Consider the following 21,837-nt stretch of genomic DNA (forward strand, 5'->3'; position numbering starts at 1 on the left):
TGCAGTAGTATGTGGTGTTGGACCGGACAGATCAAATGCAGCTGATACATCCAAAAGTGGTAGGCAGCTTTGCCATAGCTGCCAACTGAGAGTTTTAGATCATCCCAGATGTATATATTTGACTCTATGCCTCTGCCTTGTCTGAAATGGACCGTTGGTCTGACAGTAGGACATCATTTTCGGTAAAGTTATAAAGTTTAATAAACACTGCTTTCTCAAATTATTTTTCCTAAGAATGTCCCATTTGATATGGGTCTGTAGTTTGCTGGCTCAGATGAGTCAAGGTTTTTTCTTGTTGAAGAGAAGTCTGATGTAGGAGGTTTTGAGCTCAGGTGGGAATGAACCCATTCTTTGAGTGGGCATCTGGCTACCTCTCCTGCACAGATATCTTTAAACACTCTTGGGGGTGCTAGGTCTGATGGTGGTCCTGTTGGTCAGGCTGAAATAATAATATTGAAGAAATCGTTTTGTGACAGTGTATTGAAGGTATGCATTGACAGATGGTTATTGGTGTCTCTTTCTGTGTTGGTTAGGTGATGCACTGTTGTGGTGTTGTCCACATTCTCGTTCGGGTGATTTTCAGTCTGACACTACATAACTTGCCAATTCCCACAAGAGGTGGTAAATATCATGCTCATCATCACTAACCAGTGCTTCCCAGCTGTTTTCTCTCAGCAGTACACAGTGCTTCGTTTTGCTTCTAGTATACCCCCTTAGGTTATAAGTGCACTGTACAAATCCTCATAACATAACCTGTCAAAACGTAGCAAGATGTTTAAGGAAAATATAATTGATCTTATTTCATTTTTATTATCGACTGTACACGGTTTCCACTAATGTCCACCCTTACAGAAGGTTGCGTGGTCCCGGAAGTTGAAACAGAACAACTGAGCATTTGAATGTATCATTGGAGTGTTGGAAGGCAACTAATACATTTTGTGGAAGGCAACAATCAGTGGGGGGAAAACCTCAATATAAGGTTGAATGTATCAGATAATCGTTCCAAAACACCAGTGAAGGTATGTAGGACACAAATGTGAGTTTTGGAAGGCAGAAATCGAAGATTGGAAGGCACAGATTGATGAATGAAAGGCACCAAACGAGAATGGCTTCACTTATGTGTTTGGAGTTGAAATGCACTAGCACAGATTTGGACCCTACTGATGAATGGGTGAATGACACCGATATAAGGTTGACTGGCAGCAGTCTCTCCCTGTTTGAGGATTGAAGGCACTTATAGGTATTGTCGCTGCACTATGTGATTCACTGGCTGCAGAATGTCTGTGTTGCTATTATTTGACATCAACTACTGATTAATTTGCAGATTTCAGCAAACGTGTTTGTATCTCAAACAGACCAAAAGCTGCAAGTGCTGCGCCGAGATGAGCCTAATCTCGTTTACTCTTTGACACTGTTAACAGACCATCTTTCACATGTTTATTGCTATTTTCAATTATTTAAAACGTGAAGCGGTCACATAGATGTTCTTACTGTCCCTAATTAATGGCCGAGATGAAGGGCTGTTTATTGCAACAGTTAACAAAATCCCTATATATTTACATTTCAGAAATACATTTGAGGGCTGTAGATGCTAAGGCAGAATCTAATGCACAATTGGACTCTGTCAACTCCTATTATTCAGTGCTACCAGGAAAACCTATTAAAAAGCTTCAGCAGGTTCACAATGTGGCAGTAAGAGCAATCTTTGAAAATATAATTCAGCCTCTAGATTTTATAGATGCTTACAATGGCTTTCATTATATAAGTAAAGAACTCTATGGTTGTTCTGGGTCTTTCTTCAGTAGAAGGAGCCTGTGAGCTAGAGAATGTGTCTTGAGATGTTAAGCAGATTTGTTGTTGAGAGTTGTGCTCTCCTTCACTATACCCACCCCCATTTGGCCCTTTTGGTCAGCTGTTTTAAATGTCTGTGTTCCTGTAAGGTAAACGATCTGCATTAAAAAAGGTGCTTTATTCAAAAGATGTCACAGACATGGCAGTTCATTTTCCAAATTTGTGTTGCTTAATCACCATATGTGCAGGCATTTACATACATATGCTTTTCAAATGTTAAGAGTGAATGCTTTTAGAGAGCATGCTTGAGGTTGCATTTTTACCAGAAGGCACTTTCCTGATGAAAAGCAGCCTGGAATTTGTGTTTTTCTGTTTGCGCATCAAGGTCCGAGATCTTCCTTCTGTGTACCTAAATAACTCAGGTAAGAAAGTATTCACCCTTTAAGCATAACTTTGTCAACTGTTTAAAAACACTAAATGGTTAATTTACAGACATGTTTTGCCCTATTTGTATTTGATTTAGTAGTCAAACTATGACGGTAAAAACATTTGGGTGGAAGTAGTGCTTAATTTTTGAGGGCCGGCGCTTAATTTTCGGCCTCAAGCATGTACTGCAAACAAAAGGCACATATGAGAAAGACGCAGGAAGAGAAAAACGAAAAAGCATCACAATGGGAGAAAGCTGCAAGAGTGAGCTGAAGGGCAGGGATTGGCTTTAAATGGATTGAAAAGGCCCGATATGGCTTTAGAATTACGCTGCCTCAGTATTCTGTGTTCGTACATTTAATTGCAGCAGCCGCATGTTTAAGAGGAGAGCTTTGGGCACCGGCACGTTTTTATTTACAAATTAAGCACTGGGTGAAGACAATACAAAAATGTAAGTGTTACAGTGAGGTAACAGAATAACATACATTGTTTCGTACATAAAGGTTTGTCGAATTGAAAACGTGGATTTCTAAAAAAAAAATTACTTGGGGTTTCACTGATCGTAACACATTTTCTTGTGCTTCCAGGCATCATTCACCACCATGGATACACTTGGAGATCAGGCTTTACACAAAGCCGCAATTACAGGACAAGATGAAGCAATCGATTTCTTGGTGTCTGATCTTGGTGTCAACGTGAACGAGAGGGCAACGCCTATCCAGCTTACTGCACTGCATTATGCAGCCAAGGTTTGTAGCTGTCACTTGTTTACTTTGAATTTGTGCTAAGGTTCCTCTTTGACACTGCACTATGAAATGTGAAGTACTCTCAATGCTACGCGTACATCATGTTGAGGTCAAGACTGCATTTGGTATGCACCAAGCAGTTTTATTGTCTGAGTACTGATATGACATTGCACAAAGAGAACATCAAGTAGTGAGAACACCAATAGTAGAGATGGTACACATTGAACAGAGACCAAAACATGTAGCACGTGCAAATTATATGGTGGGGTACAGGTTGTGCATAGAACACAAATGATATGTATTCTACTGCCGCTCTCAGTTAGGATTGCAGAAAAATATCCAGATATTTCCCCAAGGACTATAAAATAAAAAAAAATCAAGTCAGACTAGTGTTGGTTTCTTGGGACTATGTCTCAGAGGAACTGAGAAAGAGCATAAGCATAGCGCAATGTCATTAATTTGATGCACACTATGTAGTTAGTAGAATCTGACTGTTCAAAGATGCACTGTGTTTAAGTATTTTTGAAGCTAAAAACATGAGGTTATGTCTGTTTGGATATAGAGACATTGGTACAAGCATCAGGGCTTGGCTCGTATTGTATTTCTGGTCCAGTGATCACTTGGTTGTGAGCTAGCTGGCAGATAGGCTGTTGGAACCAACAGAGACCCTACAAATTAACAGCGAGTCATAGATTCAGTTTACACTTCCCCAGAATTCTTTTTAAAGAAAAATATTTTTATTTAATACTGACTTTAACGAAAAGTCCAAATATCATCTAACTCGTTCGTTATAATGCATCTATTCTTTCAGTTCCTGGTGGTTTGTAACTTGCTAAAAACAAGTACAGTAGAACAGGCCTTCTTGAACCTGGAGTCCGCAGGCCACTGAGGTCCTGCAACATCTATTAAGGAGGTCCAAATAATATCAGCAGATTAATAATGTATATGTACACAAAAAACAAAATTGAAAATCTAACATTTTTAAGCTCTTTGTAAATGGGAAGCAGTCAGAAACTTGATGTTAAAAATGTATTTGAAAAACTAATTCTTCCCATTAAAATGTCAGTTTTTGCATACCTTTGGTTTGTGAATTAAATAGAATATTTCAAAATTTGTGTATTTGATGTGTACTTGCTTTTGTACTGTTTTGAGGTTCAGTCGTAGAAATTGCTTAGGCATGTGTTTCAGGGGGTACACAAGTTAAAAAGTTAAACGTCGCTGAATTAGAAGCATTTTTAAAAAGTTTTTATTTTCAAATGCTGCTTTGTTTGTCTATTATTTTGGTGTCAGAAGGGCTTCACCTTCTTCCGTATTTTTTAATGTTAAATATTTATTTGCAGTGTTAAAATTAATATTCTCATTTATTTTGGAGTGTGAGGTCTGTTTTTATTATTATTATTACTATTGATAATTATTATTGTGAAGGTGGTATTTGGTGGCCATGTTTAATGGTTTATCCCTTTGAAAGTATTTTTAGTTTTTTTGGCTTTGAGTTTCTACAACAGATGCTTGTGGTCGTCCTTAAGTATTTGACAGGCTTTTTTCTTTGATTTTACATAAGGTATATTTGCGAACAGTAGCAGAGAAGGGACCTTGTCCATTGTATCCTGTATTTCTGATTACTACCCGTTTCTCTAACTATGTGTTTTTACATTATGCCATATGTGTTTCTAATAACTTTCTTTCATACAAAAGACTTTGACCTGTCCGTCAGCCATTAATGATTTATTTCAGCATGCTCAAAAAAATCATGTCTTAAAAATACATTAGATAGAATGTCCAAGAATATTAATAAGGAAAAATGCAATGCATATTTAAAAACTTTGTATCACAAAACAAATGTAGGTGTAACACAGTTTTTAATGTGGCAGAAATTGAGGAAATTAGATGGCATGAACTTTTCCCCATATCTTTTTGCAAATGAGGAAACTAATGTTGTGGCTTTTCACAAAGAAAAGAATTGCTTTATGAAATCATAGCCACTGCAGATATTTTAAATATACCACTTTATCAATAGACTTTGGGTTTGAGAGCATTTGTCATTAATAGCATTGTAATTGGCACCCAAACCACTGACAATTATCTTCTTAGTATGTAGCACTAGTCTTTATGGAATAGATCTCAAATATAGCCAAAGGTCACATCAGTTTACTTTTTTCAGTCCTGTTTAAACATGCTTTGATTTAATTTTAAATGTATACAGCGCAACAAAAGCCGGTAGACGTCGAGGCACTGTAGTTACCGTTGGCCACACAATCCAGCGGTAGATCACAGCTATGAAGTCAAAAGAAAGAACCCTATGCAGTGTACAGCCAGGTCTTCAATGCTTTCCTGTATTGCAACTGTCCTTTAATAGAAGTCAGAGAACTGAAGAAGCTATGCCACTCCATCTCGCCTTACGTACTCTGGGTATAATAACCAGATTGCGATGGGCAGAACGTTGTGTACCATACAGAGGGCCTTCATTTTTATACCTTTTCTAATAGGGAGCCAATGAAGCTCATCTAGCCTTGCTGATGCAGATAGACAACTAGGAATATCCAGAACAGCCCTAGCAAGAGTGTTTGGTAACTCCTGCAGGTTTGCGTGGGTACTGATGTTAGAATCCAGATAGAGAGCTTTGCAATAATCAATTCTGGGTATGGCCAGTACCACTGTAACCTGCTTCCAAGACAGAAATGAAAGAAAATATTTTTTCAACCTTCCAATAAGCCAGAAGCATGTAGCAACTGTGTGACTGGCCTGCCCATTAAGCAAGAGCTTTGTATCAAGAATCACTCCAAGGTTTTTTGCCTTATCAACTGGGACAGGCAAGGTGTCAAGGGAAATTGACCACCAACCATTGTTCCAGATCGAGGAGTGCGATGTTTTGTGTGGCAATCTTTTATTGCCATCCTGTATGGTTCATGCACTGTTGTTGCCCAGAGTTTGACCAGTAATAGTATTGGTTTTATTTAAAATATTTGGGCAATGCTATTCTGTCAAGGGCTAAATATATTGGTATTGGGAACCCACGAAACCTTTTCAAAAAGAGATTTCAATTTCAGACCATGTTGTAGAATTAACATGGTTTCAGCTCAGAGAGAGCCTTTACCATCATTTTTATTCAAGGCAGGATGTAAGGGAGAATGGCCACAATTGTTAGAGAGAGAGAACCTGTAATATTGGCGATTTGACTTTGCTATTTCCTATCCTTCTTGAAGCAAAGTTCAAAGTAATCAAAATCAATTGCGTTTTGGAATCAGATTTGTTCAAATACCCTCTTAGATTTTAACTTAAATGTTTGAGGGGCCCTCATTTTCCTTCCATTATCAGACCTGCGTCTTCTGAAAAATGTCAACAGTTTCCAAAAGAAGGAAAAGCCCTTCAGGGGTTTTAGAGCCAAGAGCTGCAGCAGTGAAGAATAGGCTGGCAACCAGCATTCCTTCCAGTAATGTAGCATCAGTTTATGTGAGGTCAGAATTTAAGCCAGATAATTTATATAAAGAGAGAAAATTGATGGGGCTAAAAAAAAAAAACACATTTAACTCCTGTTTTGTCAGTGAAATAAAATCATCAATTTGTTCACCATTTGAGCCCCACAGTATTCTGTCGAGGTTGGTATAATACATGGATTTTATGGCTCTTTAAAAGACATAGGACATGCCAATATGTCACAGAATTTAATTCAGGTTTCTTTAGGATAATAAAAGCAACATATAGGAGAATTTTATGATTGAGGGATTGAGTTGAAAAGCCTTGTCGCAGGGATAATTAACCTACTTGGAATTAAAAAATAATATTTTGTTTGAATTTAACCTTTTTTCTAGTCTTGTCTAGAAAACCTTCCCACATATGGTCACTGGTCAAACTAATTAGGTCTTACTCAGCTGGATTATCCAATGGCCAATTTTTTAATATGGGTATGATTTCCTCTGCTAACCAGGAGCAATGTACTTCAGCGCCTTTGCTAAACTCATTAATTATGTTCAGGACACAGGGTGACCCTCTTATCTCTGGACTTCCTCTACAGAACTCTATTGGTACCGTGTAGGGTAATGACCCTTCCAGATGTTTGTGCCCTGTGGGCTAAGACCACCTCTTCTAATGAAAAACATCACACCAACCTTCTGACCATAGTTTTTCCTACTTTTAGGTCTAGGTTTTGTGGGAGTTGTAAGTTATGGATTGCTGGCTTTACAAGGTTGAAAATGGTGGCACTACTTATGATTCTTGGGGCAAGTCAATTGTTCCCTATTTCTGTAGGAAACAAGGTCCCAGAAACCTATATTTTTTTTTTCTTCAAACAAGTGACCCGTAGGCCATTAAGAATTTGATGGATGTGGGACATCCACCTAAAACCGACCTGTACATACCAAATTTAGGGTGTATGCTCATTTACAAACTGGAGATAAGGTAATGTGTAGGGTGTCACTAAGATGTACTCTTTAAATTGGACAGAAGTGACAGCCAACAATTTTTTGGGAGAACGACCTGCATCTGCCAAATTCTAAGTAATCTCATTAGTTGCCTACCGTACAAAACCACCTCTTTCATCAAGCTCAGTGATGCAAAACATCTAGCAAAACACTGTGTATGTCTTGAAGCAAGCTTTACAGGAGGCATCGCAACACGAGGAGCTTTTGTTCTCTAACTCCTCACGTATTAAACACTGCAGCTAAAAAGGGAGCAGTCTTGTTTACTGTGTTTCATATGGAGGAGACTCTTGGGTTCATCTTTTATTCTTATTTATTGCCTCTACACCTCACTCTGGCTGGCAGCCCGACTCCTTATTTCTTTTTTCAAACATGTACTCCAGAAAATTCTGACACCAAGGTGAGCTTTGTGTGTCTTTGACTTTATCTTTTTCCCTGCTCATTTCCCAACAGAGATAAGAGAAGGAACGTCTCAGGAGTGACAGCTAAGGAACACACTAAGCTACTAGGACCCATCCACCCCATCAGTGCAGCTAAGTCTATCCCCACCATCCTAGTAATGTAGCAGTAGTCATCAGAAAAATGTTCACAAATTGTGAAGTGGGAACATTGGATGCACAGCACTAAATACTTGTGAAGAATACCAAATAGTAAACTCCCATCATAAATCCTGTGCCAACAGAAATATGTTTTTCCAGAGAGGGGCGGAGGAAAAGGAACAGTTTTCCAGTTTGGGGTCAGGATACGCCTTCCAAGCATTTCTTTTTTTAATATCTATTTTTATTAGGTGTTTTAGGTACAAAACAGTCATCTCATAAACGTGTTTCCCAAACGTAACTGGAGACAACGAGTGAGAGCAAGGCATAGCAAGTAACATTATGAATGAATATGGACATGTAAGCAGATTAGGTTACAATCATCAGTCTTGTTGTTCAGAATTAGCATAGTTTGTGGATCAAGGTTGTAATATGTGATCCAGTCACCCCATATCTTCCACAATTTACGTGGACATCCTCTGCTCTTTGATACCAGCTTCTCCGCTGCTATGTACAAATCCATTCCTCTTTTCCATTCAGTCATTGTCGGTGTCTCAGGACCCCCCAGTACTTTGCTAAGTTTCTCTTGTACAGAATGCCAATTGTTTTTTTTTGGGGGGGAAGGCTATGTTGCAGCAGAGCCCATGAAGACATACTTAGGGTCCTCTGGCAGCACAGCCTCGAGTAACCTCCCCAATTGGCCTAGTAGTGTTTGCCAGTAGGGCCATGTGGCCGTGCAAGTCCAGAGGGTGTGTGAGAAAGACTCCTCCTTTACCTCTACTTCTGACACAGTTGAAGAATGTCACCCATCCCATTTTATGAAGGTGCGCTCTGTTGTAATTTGATGTAGTATTTTTAGCTGAATAAGTTGCAACCTGGATTTGATCACTACCTCCCTAGGAAACATGAGGGCAGCCTCCCAATCCACATCTTCCAATTCATCTATTTCTGCTTCCCAGGTTCGTCTAAGTTTCTGTAAAGTGTCCGGTATATTATTATTAAGAGTTCTATATATAGATGAGACCGCCTTCACAGCTATTTTCCCCCATCAACAGTCTACCCTCTAAGGGTGAGTATTCCGAGAGATTAGATGGGATTGATTCAGTTCTTCATGCATGTTGAAGTTGAAGGTATCTGAAGCTTTGTGTATCTAGGAGCTGAAATTCTTGCTGTAGTAAGGAAAAGGGAATTAGTTTCCTTCACTCTAATATATCTGCGACCTTGGAGATTCCGATGGTGTCCCAGTCACAGAAGCCTCTTAATTTATGGAATTCCTTAAGCTTATTACCCACCCATAACAGAGTTTCACAGGTGATTGTGTCTGCCCAACCAATGTGTCTATTTGCCTTGAGCCACACCTCAATTGCAACTTGTGTTGCGGGTAGGAAGCTCCTTACTCCCCTCCCCTGAAGAGATAGTGGAGATAGGGAAAGTCTCTAAACTACGCCCTCCCTAGTGCATATGTAGGGAGGTCCCCCTCTGCATGACCCCAGTTGTTTTGTTACCATTAAATGTGACGCCCAGTAGTATGCTCTAATACTGGGCAGGGCAATCCCTCCATTATAGGAACTCCACGGCAACGTCTGAAGACTTTCTGGGGTGCATATCATTCCACAGTAGCCTTCTTAACTCTGTCAATTTTAGTAAAGATTTGTTCTGGGAGCTTGTGATAACTGTTTTGCAGGACATAGAGAAATTTGGGGAGGGTAACCATTTTGAACATGGCCGCTCTATCCATTATTGTGAGAGGGAGCATCTTCCAGTGCTGTGCATCTACATGAAACTCTGATAATACTTTCCCAGTGTTGCGGTCTATACTGCTCTCGGAGTTTAGTGTTGCATAAATGCCCAGGTATTTAAAACCCACTTGGGACACTCTCAGCATCCTGCCGTTGTACATAGAGCACCATGTTCCATCTCTGATAAGTGATTTCAATAAAGGACTCATTTGTTCCAATTTATGGTATTACCGGAGTGGATACCAAAGGTCTCAAATTCCTGGAACATTTCAGGGATCGAAGTGCTCGGGTGGGTTAAGTATAGGAGTATGTCATCCACGTACAGCAATTCTTTTTCCTCCGCCAGGGAGGATCCTGGAGCCCTGAAACCCTTTTCAGAAGGATCGCAAGGCCAGGGGCTCCAATATGAGTGCACATAGGAGCAGGGATAAGGGTCAACCCTGTCTGGTACCCGGCCTGATACGAAATGTGGCCGACATTGTACCGTTGACCCATACTGTTGTGCAGGGTTCTCTATTGAGCAGGGTCACCCATGCTACAAATTGAAAAGTATCCTTCAAAGCATTTCTAACCACTAAAATACTTGATACAGTTGAAAGATAGAATACTGGGAGCCGTCACCTACAGGGAAATTGCCACTAAAATAAGTGAGGCACACTAACTGATTATTTTCCTAAATTGGATGAAGGCCCTTCAGATGAGCAGTATTCCTGTAGAAATATCCTGTTTTACATACTATCACTGTCAATCTCATGCCTAGCACGAATTATTTGCCAGTTAATTTCTTTATCAAACTTCCTGGGCCTGAAAGAAAAATAGCAATACGACTGCCATTGTATGCCAGGGTGTGGTGCACCTTAATAATGATGTCGGTATCTTCTGTGCTACATCGAATAATAATAGAATGCTTACTATTCAACGTGCTAGGGTACTGTTATTAAGATCATGTTAGTGGAAATGCGAAAATGCTGTCACTTTTTTGAGGCTGCTACTTAGTATTAGAAGATTCAGCTTTATGTTTATTCCTTGGATAATGCAGAGTAGGCCTGAAGTAATGCCTGATATGTTTAGGGTAGCGCTCAGTAAGCCTTGTGATGGTTTTTAAATTGAGAATACTGCTTAAAGCACGAGGATTGCTTCTTCAAGTGCCAAAATTCATCAGTAACATTGGGTTGCTAGTCTCCTTCCTGTGATTTCGGAGCACCAACAGAGATTGTGGAATTAGTTTTTGGATATTGGAAAGCACTGCAGGCAGCAGCTATTCTCCTCAGACTGCTTGGTCATGTGAGGGCAGTTGTGATTTGATCAGTAAAACAGAAGGGATAAGGGTAATGAATTTGAAGGAGGATTCAAGAAAAGCAATAAGCAGTTACAAGTACAGTGATTTTGTTTGCATTACTGACCCAGGACCATAACCCAGGAATTAAACAGCGGTTGGAAGTGTTATTTAGAGTTTAGCTGGCATGTACTCTGTCAGCTAAACTGATAGTTCACCTGCTCTACTAAAACTTGTATAAACCATCACATCTCTGCTGTCTGAGCCCCGGGTTGCACCTCCGGCAGAAACCTTACACTAACCGACCTATTCTTGTCAGTAAGTACTTCAGTCCATCCTCCCTTCTTAGACAAATGTTCTGATGTACTTTTGTTGCATTTTATTTTCCAGTTGGCTGAGGTTGAATTTCTTTTCATTTATACAAGTGGCACAAAGTTCCATCAGGGGACAAATTCAGTCTAGGGTTGAATTGCAACAAGAATGTGTCTCTTCTTCTGCACCTATGATTTTATGAATACATGTTGACATTAAACATAAATAAAACGAAAGATAGGAATTTTTATGATTAATGTTGGTTCAAATCCCCAGTTGTCCTGCTGAAGCCTCTCCACTACGTACGATTTGTTAAATTCAGTGAGGTGCTTCATGGGCATGCCTGCTTTTCGCATCCGAGGATTCAGCTAAACAAAATGAGATGATCTGTGTCATTTGGAGAGCTAGACAGGATGAGAATTGCGTTTTTACCAGTCAGCATTTTAATTGAATTTAACTTCTGCTTCACTTTGATGCAGTTCGTGTTAGTCTGTCTAGTGCACAAATAGATCGAGGAATTTGTTTACTCTTCTTAGAGATTCAGACTTTCTTACTTTGGCCTTATATTTACACTAACCTGAAAAGTCCTACCTTTTAGTGTTCTAACAATGTTTAAACCCATGCATATATTCCCTGTTTACTGTCTTTTGATTTAAGTAAATGTTATGTTTTATTTTCCTCCATCATTCTCAAATGAAGGAAGGGCATTTGAGAACAATCTCATTACTGTTGTCCCTTGGTGCAGATCTTCATGCGAGGGATGGGAAACAACGATCTGGTAAGTGATAGATATTTTGTATTCACTTTAATTGTTTGTGTTTGTGATTGTGTGTGTTTTAATTGTTCTTGCTTTGTGTTCTGTTTTGTTAAACATTCTGTGCATTGGGTCATTCGGGACTATAGTGTGGCTGAGCAAATCAAGTTTGTTATAGCCAAAGAAGTAAATTGTAACACAGCAGTTAACCCAGTATCTGTGCTCACATGGATACATTATCAGACTATTGATAGCGGGGGTGGTTTCCCTGTGGTATAGCAGCCTGGAGCATAATCCTCTGCTCTGTAAGATACTTTGGCCCCCATTACGACCCTGGCGGTCTGCGGTAATTTCGGGAAAGGTACTGCCAACAGGCTGACGGTACCTTTTCCCAAATAATGACATTGGCGGTTTGGCTCAAGCCAAACTGCCAATGTACCACTCCGGCCACCAGGGTGGTAACGGCCGCTGGGCTGGAGACTTTGGTCTCCAGACGCGCCCGGAGGCCGTTACAATCCCACCATCGGGATTATGACCCCGCCTACTGCCATGTTTTTTGTGGCAAGCGTACCACCACGCAAACCATGGCGGTAAGAACTATCTGATAGAACTGATAGAGGTCTCACCCGCTCCCCTCCAGAGAGTCCTCCACCTCCCTCTCCTGCCCCCCACACACATTTACACCCCCACATGTGCACACATACACAATCATACACACACGCTGAGTTGGCAATAGATATTGAAAAGGCCTTCGACTCACTGTCTTGGGACTTCCTGTATGGTGTCATGTCAGGAATGGGTCTGGGCAGTGGATTCGTTGGACCAAATTACTTTGCATGAACTTGGTAGCCTGGGTGAAAATGGGCTGCATTGTGTCTGACAGCTACATAAGGGGACAAGGCATCAGTCATGGTTGCCCACTATCACCAGTGCTGTTTGCAATGGCATTAGAACCTTTGGCTAATGTGCTACAACACTGTATGCAGTACCGAAGACTCAGAATTAATGAGGGTCCCATCTACTTGTCCCTATTTGCCGATGATATGCTCCTATACGTGCAAGGGGAGGCTTTAGATGTCTAGGGGGTGATTGGGGCACTGGAGTAACTTTAAAAACTTCAAGACTGATGGTCATTTGGTAGAAATCCTGTGCGTTTCCTCTCTGGAGTGCTGCCAGGGGACCTAAGCATACAGTTTTGGGGAATTAATTGTGGTGGGCACCATACATGATAAAATACCATGGTATCTGCATATATCACACACCACAACAGTTGCTGAATGGCAACGTTATAGCTTCCCTACGACCTGCAGTGAGATACTGGCTGACACTGCCATTATCAGTTATGGGCAGAATACCTTTGATCAAGATGGAAATCCTCCCCAGGTTACTCTGCCACTTCACAGCACACTCCATAGAAATCTCTAAAAAAAAGAGTTTTGGATAATTGAAGATGCTTTACTCTTGTGTAGGGCATCAGATAGAAACGAGTGGCTTTAGTGAAGCCGAAACTACCCACCTCAGAGGGGGGATAGGAGGTGCCACATTTTGAGCTATATTACCTAGCGGCAAAGCTACAGTGGGCAGCCTGCTGGAGAGTGCACTTTTGGGATACTAGGATGTCCCACTGGAGAGTGAGGTGGGACAACTGCTGATTGACCTGGCGAGCCTCCCACATAAGCCTACGAGGGGGATTCTGGTAACAACCCTGCACTATCATGGAAGAGGGCACTCCACTGCACACAGATTCGTGCACCGTATGCCCGAAAGCTCTTGCGAGAGACTTTGCTTGCCGAGCCACACGGCATCAACTAGAGCAGGCTCAGAAACTGGCTGAGCTGGGACTGACTACATTGGGTGACCTATACATAAATGGTGTGGGGTAAGGGGTTTTAAGAGCCTGCAAGGGCAATATGGACCTCCGGCAAGCGGTTTCTTGCTGCATGGTGCAGTCACTACAACCACACAACAGTGGTGGCAAGCGGGTCTAACGGAACCTCTGGAGCATAAGGGTCTGCAGTGCATTTGTGAATTTCCGGAAACCGACATGCAATGTTTAATACAAGGCGCTGCAGGAACAGGCTAAAGCAGAGCTGAGAGCATTGGAAACAGGACCTGAGTGAGCAGATTAACAACACAGACTGTACTAAAATATTGATGTATACCCCAACAGGATAACGCAATGTGCGTTTTAAATTAATCCATTATTACTACCTCCACAGAGCAGATATGAGTAAACCTAATGTGTTCCAATGTGGGTCGAACTGCCCTAGCTATGGCAAGATCAGTACTGCATTTATGCTAATGGTGTGGGACTGTCCGGCTTTACAACCCTACTGGACTGGGGTGGTCGAGATAATATCAATAGCAGCGGGACGACAGGTCACCGAAACTGCAGGAGCATGCCTACTAGGGTTGTTCACAAGACGGAAAACATAAGCAGTCACAAATAAATTCATAGATTTATTTTTCACACTATCCAGATGTCATAAAACACTACCCTGGAACATCACTGAAGGCCCTGATTTGCAGAAATGGCTTGCGGAACTCTGTGTGTGGGCCTGCATTGTAGCGAGTGGTTACATGGGACTACAGCCCAGGGTTGGGCCGAGACCTGGAATCCTGACCAACATCACTCAATTAAGGAACTGGGGAATTGTACGACGCCAGGTGGATTATAGGGAAACACCATATGAGCACACATAGGTGATGCACCCGCAACATGCGTATTGAGACCCAGCCTACTGCGGGCCCTTACCTGTCACCCACCACAAGCAACGATCTTAAACAAACGGCTCCACTACGTACACCACCCACCAACATCACCTTACATGATGCAATATCCTGCCATTTCTAGCAGGACTGTTAGTTGTTCTTTGTTAGTTGTTGAATGCCATCTGCACAATCGCACTGCATGTTTCCTGTAGATGTTTGGAGAAATAGGTATGCAGAAGCGGCTGTGTAATGCAAGGATGCAGCTGTCCACTCCATGGCAACTTGGAGGAGGGAGGGCGAACATGGGTCTGCAAGTGTGATATGTATGTTGACAAAACTCAATAAAATACTTTTTTCTTTAACTCTTTTTATTTAAATATACATATGCTCAGAATACATCCTATATCATCATCATTATATGATTTAAACTTTGCTTTGAGAGAAAGAAAGGCACAATATTGCAATCCAACATATCCGTAAATTAGTTCATTTACTATTTAACATGTGGTCTCTCAGTGATCATGGAACAGTAGCACCAATGTTCCCAGCCCCCGCACCGATAAGGTACCTTGCCATACATTATGTCACATATGTGTTCATATGCTTCTATAATTACGCTATAGGGACCAAACTTTATTGTATTTCTTGCAACAGCCCCGGCCTTTATAGATCTCCTGTTCTACTTGATGGCACCAATCCATGTTATATTTCCATTCTCTAATTGAAGGGGGCTCACTTGCGCCCCATGCTTTGGCTGTGTCCCTTTTGGCCACTCCTGCTGCTAGCCTCAACCATGTTGTTTGGTGTCTGAACCATCTTTCCTCCCCTGTGATAACTAGGATGTGCCAGCTGGCCTCCATCGGCACCGCCAGGCCTGTCACTCGGGTCAGCACCCATGCTACCTTGGACCAGCAACCCCGAATGATTGGGCAACTCCATAGAGTATGAAAAATGTCCCCACCAGGCCACACTCCCTACAGCACAGATCAGAATCACTGCAGCCCATACAGTGTAGTAAGGCTTTGGAACAATATGACCTATGTAAAAGCCTTGACTGTATCAGGCGAAATCAGGCCAGGATTCCCACCTCCCGGGGGCTCTGTAGGGCTTCCTGCCAGTCCACCTCACTAAGAGCACCTATGTCTCCTTCCCAGGCCTCTCGAAGTGTATGCAGAGCGTTCTGGGTGTTATTCAGATACTGCCTTGCCTGGAAGTGGCTTCAGTAGCAGTCTGTCTTCTAACGGAGAGGTATCTGGGGGGAATTCTCCTTCCTTTCTGTGGTGACAGAGTGCATGTGCCATCTGGAGGTACTTATATCTCTCTGAGTCTGCCATGGAGAATTCAGTACGGAGCTCTTCAAAGGAAATACATTTGACATTTCTCCACACATCCCCCAACCGCTCTATACCTATAAGATTCCCATCTTTTAAAGCCTTCCAATCTTCCCACATCACACAATTGGTCACTAGTCCAAAGCGGGGTTGCATTTGTTAGTGTGTTTCCCCCATCCCATGGTATTTGTCACCTCTCTCCATGCTCGCACTTTTCTTAATATACAATATTGCCAGGTATCCGCTCTCCCCCATTGCCGCTCTATCTACCCTGTATGCTAGTTCATCACTACCTGCATATACCCACTCGCTCATTGCGACCAATTGGGCTGCCCAGTAATAGGCCCGGAAATCTGGGATCGCCAATCCTCCTTCGTCGACCCCTCTCTGAAGCTTATGTAATGCAATACGCCAGCTGCCCCCGTCCCAGAGAAGGATGCACATCTCCCTGTGGATTTTGTTAAAGAACTCTTTAGACACTGGATATGGGGTGTTTTGAAGGATGTACAGTAGTCGAGGAAGGGTCATCATTTTGAGCAGGGTCGCACGCCCATTAGGGATGTCAGGAACGTTCGCCAATGCACCACATTGTCCCACAGATGGGCATAAATGTCTCTTGAGAAAAGCCTCAGGGCTTCTAGCGATATATATTCCCAGATATACAAATCCCTCTTCTTTCAGGGGGATCCCACATCCAGGTGGCAAAATGCTCTTGCTTCCACTCAGCGGGAAGACCCAGGTTCTCTCGTAGGGGATTTCCATGTATAGTCATAAGCATTGAATAGTTCCGCGCGCCTGCGGGGACCCCGGAGCACTGATGTGAAGTATATTCTTAAGTGCAAACACCAGCCGTTTAAAGAAAAGGTCTGTCAAAAAACACTTAAGAATAACATTGTGCAGCCTATGTGAACAGCTACACAGGCCAAATTGTTGAAAAGAAAATCAATAGTAGTGTAAATTCATGTTCAAACACCTATTTATTCTAGAAATGTAATAACAAATACATTCTCATACTTTATTTACACCTCTGATGAGAATAAAACAATGCAGGGCAGTGTAGCCCATAGGCTGCCATTATACAGAATGTAAATAGAGCTGTGCCTTTAAGAAAAGTAAAGTCTTCCTGTTTCCCATCATGCACAGCAAAAGGCAGTTGCCTCAGTTCTTTTTTCCGGCTCCTGCTGACAGGACCCTGAAGCATTGAGCTCTACCTCACAAAAGCTTTTGTGACAGAAATTCATTGAAATATCTTCTGAATTTAATTTTCACTCGACGTTTTTACCTTTGAGTGATCATTTTCTACTGATTTCTGTTAAATTCTGACAGAATTTTGAGGTTTTTCTAGTTAGAAATGCCTTCACTTTTTGATAAATGTCCTTCTTGTGGAAGAAAGAAGGCTAAAACAGATTCACATAGGGTCTGTATAATTTGTCTTCCATCCAGCCACAAACCGGAGTCGTGTGACATTTGTAAAACCTTCTCTAGAAGAACCCTTCGTGACAGAGAGAAGATCCGACTCCAGGCGAAAGAGGACAGGAGAAAAAGTGGCCATTCCACTACAGATCGAGGAGAAGGTCAGACTTCTACCAGGGCTCAACCTGTTTCCTCCATGACTCCTTCCAGACCTGCTGAAAAACGACATAGATCTCCGACGACGTCGAGAGCGTCGACGTCGAAGCAGGGAACGGCGCCAACATGTTCGCCGTCGAGGAGTGCTTCGCCGGCGAGAAAAAGACATTGTTCGCCGTCGACAGCTATTTCGCCGTCAAGGCGGCGAAGACACCCGACGTCGAGAGGATCTGGGTCGCCGTCGACACGGCGAACACAGTCCACGCCAAGGAGATCCGAGTCGGGCTCGCCGTCGACACGGCGAGGGAGATCGCCGTCGAGAGAGAGTGTTCGCCGTCGGAGGCGTTCACCGTCACTGCACCGACGTCGAGGTTCGTCGTCGAGAGGTTCTCAGCGGCGAGACGAGTCGACGTCTAGAGGCACTCGGCGTCACCGCAGTTCGACGTCGAGGAGTGCTTCGACGTCGAGAAGACCATCTAAGAGGCCTAGAAGGGTTTATACAACCTCAGAATCCTCGGCCTCGCTTATCCTACTTCCAGCATCACCACAGCTCTCACAAAGGCAGTCGCCTTTACCACAGACGCCGGTAACACCTACGGCTCCTCTTCCGGCGCCTCCTCCAGAACCTGTTCCGAGGACTCCAACGCGATCTGCAGGGCGTTCTGGTTATTCCTCGAGGCGTACATCTACCTCAAGGCACCGTCGTCAATCACATCATGGACATTCTTCATCGTCCACACAAGACTACTCTCCAACCTTATCAGACTCACCATCCCCAAGAGTGTCTCCCATAGATGATGTCAACACATTTCAGGAGGTCTTAGTGAGAGGGGCAACCAAGCTGAATATCCCGCTAGCAGCTCCAGCCCAATCGACATCAGTAATCTTTGAGACCTTGCATCAAAGGACATCTTCACGACCTTTACTTCCACTGGTTCCGGGTCTTATTGAACCAGCAATGGACATTTTTCTCACGCCGGCTACAACAAAGTCTGCTCCTTCCAGACTCATTAAAAAGTACCGTCCACCAGAGCAAGATCCTCTATTCTTGAGGTCGGACCCAGTACCAGACTCGGTAATTATAGTGGCAGCGAAGAAATCGCATTCGACGTCACCGTCTTCCTCTGCTCCCCCAGACAAAGAAAGCAGAAAGATCGATGCTGCAGGAAGAAAAGTATGCTCGACGGCATCTATCACCATGAAAGCAGCCAGTGCCACTGCTTTATTAGGGAGATATGATCGATCCCTCTGGGACTCTATACTACAGTTCGCAGAGCATCTCCCTAGGGACAAAAGGGAAGATTTCCTAGAGGTCGTGAGCGAGGGAGCAATGGTTTCTAACCAGATCATAAGTGCTGCGGCAGATGCTTCAACTCTATCCGCACATAACTATGCTCATGGTATAGCGCTCAGGAGACATGCATGGCTGCGGCTTACATCGCTTAAACCCGAAGCACAGCAGAGGATACAGAACCTGCCTTTCTCAGGCTCCACTTTATTCGGCTCTCATGCCGATGATGAGATGGCCAGAATGAAGTCGGAGCTGGATACCTTAAAAGCGGTAGGCATAGAGCGACCTAAAGAACAGCGAAAGGGATTCCGCCCATATCAAAGAAGACTGTTCACCCACAGGTATCAGGCTCCACATTGGTCGTCTTCACGCCCTCAGCAACAGCAGCAGCAGCAGCATCAGAGGGGCTTCTCCAGAAGGTCGACAAGGGGTCGTTCAACACCTCAGACCCAGACACCTCGACAAGCTCCCACGTCTAGGCCCTGAATCTTTGCTTCCCCCTCCTCCGTTACCCACTCCGGTAGGGGGAAGTATCTCAAATCATCTAGACGAGTGGCTACGCATCACAACAGACGCCTGGGTATTGAATATTGTGAGACATGGTTACGCTCTCAGATTCACCAGTTCTCCACCATCTGTTCCACCCAAAACAGCCAACCACCATCTCGAAGCTCTGCAGTTAGAGGTCAATATCCTATTGCAAAAAAGAGCCATAGAACCCGTTCCCATCAGCCAACATGGGAAGGGGATTTATTCGAGATATTTCCTTGTACAGAAAAAAGACAAACAAGAGTTTCGTCCCATCTTAGATCTGAGGACAGCAAACAAATGGATTCGCAAAGAAAAATTCAGGATGTTAGCCTTACACCAAATTTACCCACATTTACGTCAGGGCGACTGGCTATGTGCGATAGATCTTTGCGACGCTTACTTCCATATCCCAGTAACCAAGAAACATCGAAAATTCCTAAGGTTCACTGTCGGAAAACGCCATTACCAATTTGCAGTTCTACCGTTCGGCCTAAAATCAGCGCCAAGAACTTTTTCCAAATGCATGGCGGTAGTAGCCGCCCACTTGAGGAAACAGCGAATATTCGTCTATCCCTATCTAGACGATTGGCTCATAAAGGCCTCCAGCTATCTCGAGGCACAGCAGCATTTCGAATGGACTCTACAACTGCTACAAAAACTTGGTCTTCAAGTCAATCTTCTGAAATCAACAGCAACACCTGTTCAGAGGTTGCATTACTTAGGGGCCATTGTAGATACCAAGCTAGGAAAGGTGTTTCCTTCGGAGGAACGACGGTTATCGATTCTCCAAAAGTGCAAACAACTGCAGGAAAGACCTCAAGCCACTGCAAGAATAATAGCTTCTCTACTGGGCTCGATGGCGTCTTGTATCCATCTGGTTCCCAATGCTCGTCTCCATATGAGACCATTGCAGGAAAATCTAGAGGATCAGTGGTGTCAACTGAGGGACGATTGGGAGAACAAAGTCCTGCTGTCTCCTCACACCCTACAATCCCTCAAGTGGTGGTGTTTGCCCAGCAATCTCTTGGTGGGGATTCCGTTGCAACAACGACCTCCATCTCAAACCATCGTAACAGATGCGTCACTGCTCGGATGGGGGGCGCACATGGAACATCTTCGAGTCCAAGGCGAGTGGTCACAGAGAGAGAGTCTCTATCACATCAACCTGCTGGAACTTCGCGCAGTCCACCTTGCGCTCAAAGCCTTCCTTCCCTCTCTGAGAACGGAAACTCTCCTTCTTCAGACAGACAACGTGGCCACTATGTACTACGTGAACAAACAAGGAGGCACCAGGTCCAGAATTTTATCCAGAGAGGCCCAGACAATCTGGCATTGGCTTCTAGCCAGGAACCTGTCGCTAGTGGCAACTCACCTGCCCGGCATCCAGAATGTTCAAGCGGATGCCCTCAGTCGGGTAATAAGCGAGAACCACGAATGGGTACTACACGACGACGTCGTTCATTCCATTTTCGCACTCTGGGGTACCCCTTCTACAGACCTATTCGCAACCCCAGAAAACAAAAAATGCCAAAACTTCGCCTCCAGATATTACCATCCAGGGACACTGGGGAATGCCCTATGGATAAGCTGGTCAGGGGCATTTCTTTACGCCTTTCCACCGCTTCCCCTGATTCCGGCAGTTCTCCAGAAGCTGTCCAATGCTCAGACCAAAATGATCCTAATTGCTCCGGAGTGGCCACGCCAGTGGTGGTTCCCAGACCTTCTTCACCGGTCACTCAAACCACACATCAGGCTACCATATCGCCCGGACCTTCTCACGAAGTTCAGAGGGCAGATATCTCATCCCAACCCCTCATCGTTGAGTTTGGCAGCATGGCTCCTGAGCTAGTGCAATATGGACATTTGAACTTACCTCAGGACTGTATGGAAATTCTGAGGGAAGCAAAACGCCCTTCCACATGATCAGCCTATGCAAGCAAGTGGAAGAGATTCTGCATTTGGTGTTTACACAACAACATTGACCCGGTTTCTTGTGGGGAACAATCTATCTTACCATACTTGTTAAGTTTGGCAAAATCGGGCTTACAACTGTCGTCAATAAAAGTTCACTTGGCGGCGATAACAGCATACAGAAAGAGTCCTTCACAAACTTCCTTTTTTCGGATTCCGATTATTAAGGATTTCCTAGAAGGTTTAAAAAAGGTTTTTCCTCCCATTAGAAAGCCTTCTCCTCCATGGGAACTGAACGTTGTCTTATCACGTCTGATGCTGCCGCCATTCGAGCCGATACACAAGGCATCGCTGCAGCATCTCACATGGAAAGCTGCTTTTCTGGTGGCAATCACTTCAGCGCGTAGGGTCAGCGAAATCCAGGCCCTTTGCGCTCAGGAACCCTACACGGTTTTTCATTCTGCAAAAGTGGTAATGAGAACTCATCCAAAATTTCT

The 21,837-nt window shown here is 43.4% G+C and overlaps 1 protein-coding gene across 12 annotated transcripts in view; it reads left to right on the forward strand.

Annotated features, from left to right (window-relative positions):
- The window catches only part of ANKRD16 (ankyrin repeat domain 16), a 197,135-nt gene that overhangs the window by 145,617 nt on the left and 29,681 nt on the right, over nucleotides 1-21,837 (forward strand). For all 12 annotated transcript variants that reach the window (XM_069229280.1, XM_069229281.1, XM_069229283.1 and 9 more), the window contains 2 exons: nucleotides 2,805-2,966; nucleotides 11,941-12,019. In XM_069229280.1, coding sequence (XP_069085381.1) covers nucleotides 2,805-2,966; nucleotides 11,941-12,019 — 241 coding nt within the window. The remainder of the gene's footprint in view (nucleotides 1-2,804; nucleotides 2,967-11,940; nucleotides 12,020-21,837) is intronic.

The sequence above is a fragment of the Pleurodeles waltl genome, chromosome 4_1, assembly GCF_031143425.1.
Source record: "Pleurodeles waltl isolate 20211129_DDA chromosome 4_1, aPleWal1.hap1.20221129, whole genome shotgun sequence".
Taxonomy (NCBI): Eukaryota; Metazoa; Chordata; class Amphibia; order Caudata; family Salamandridae; genus Pleurodeles; species Pleurodeles waltl.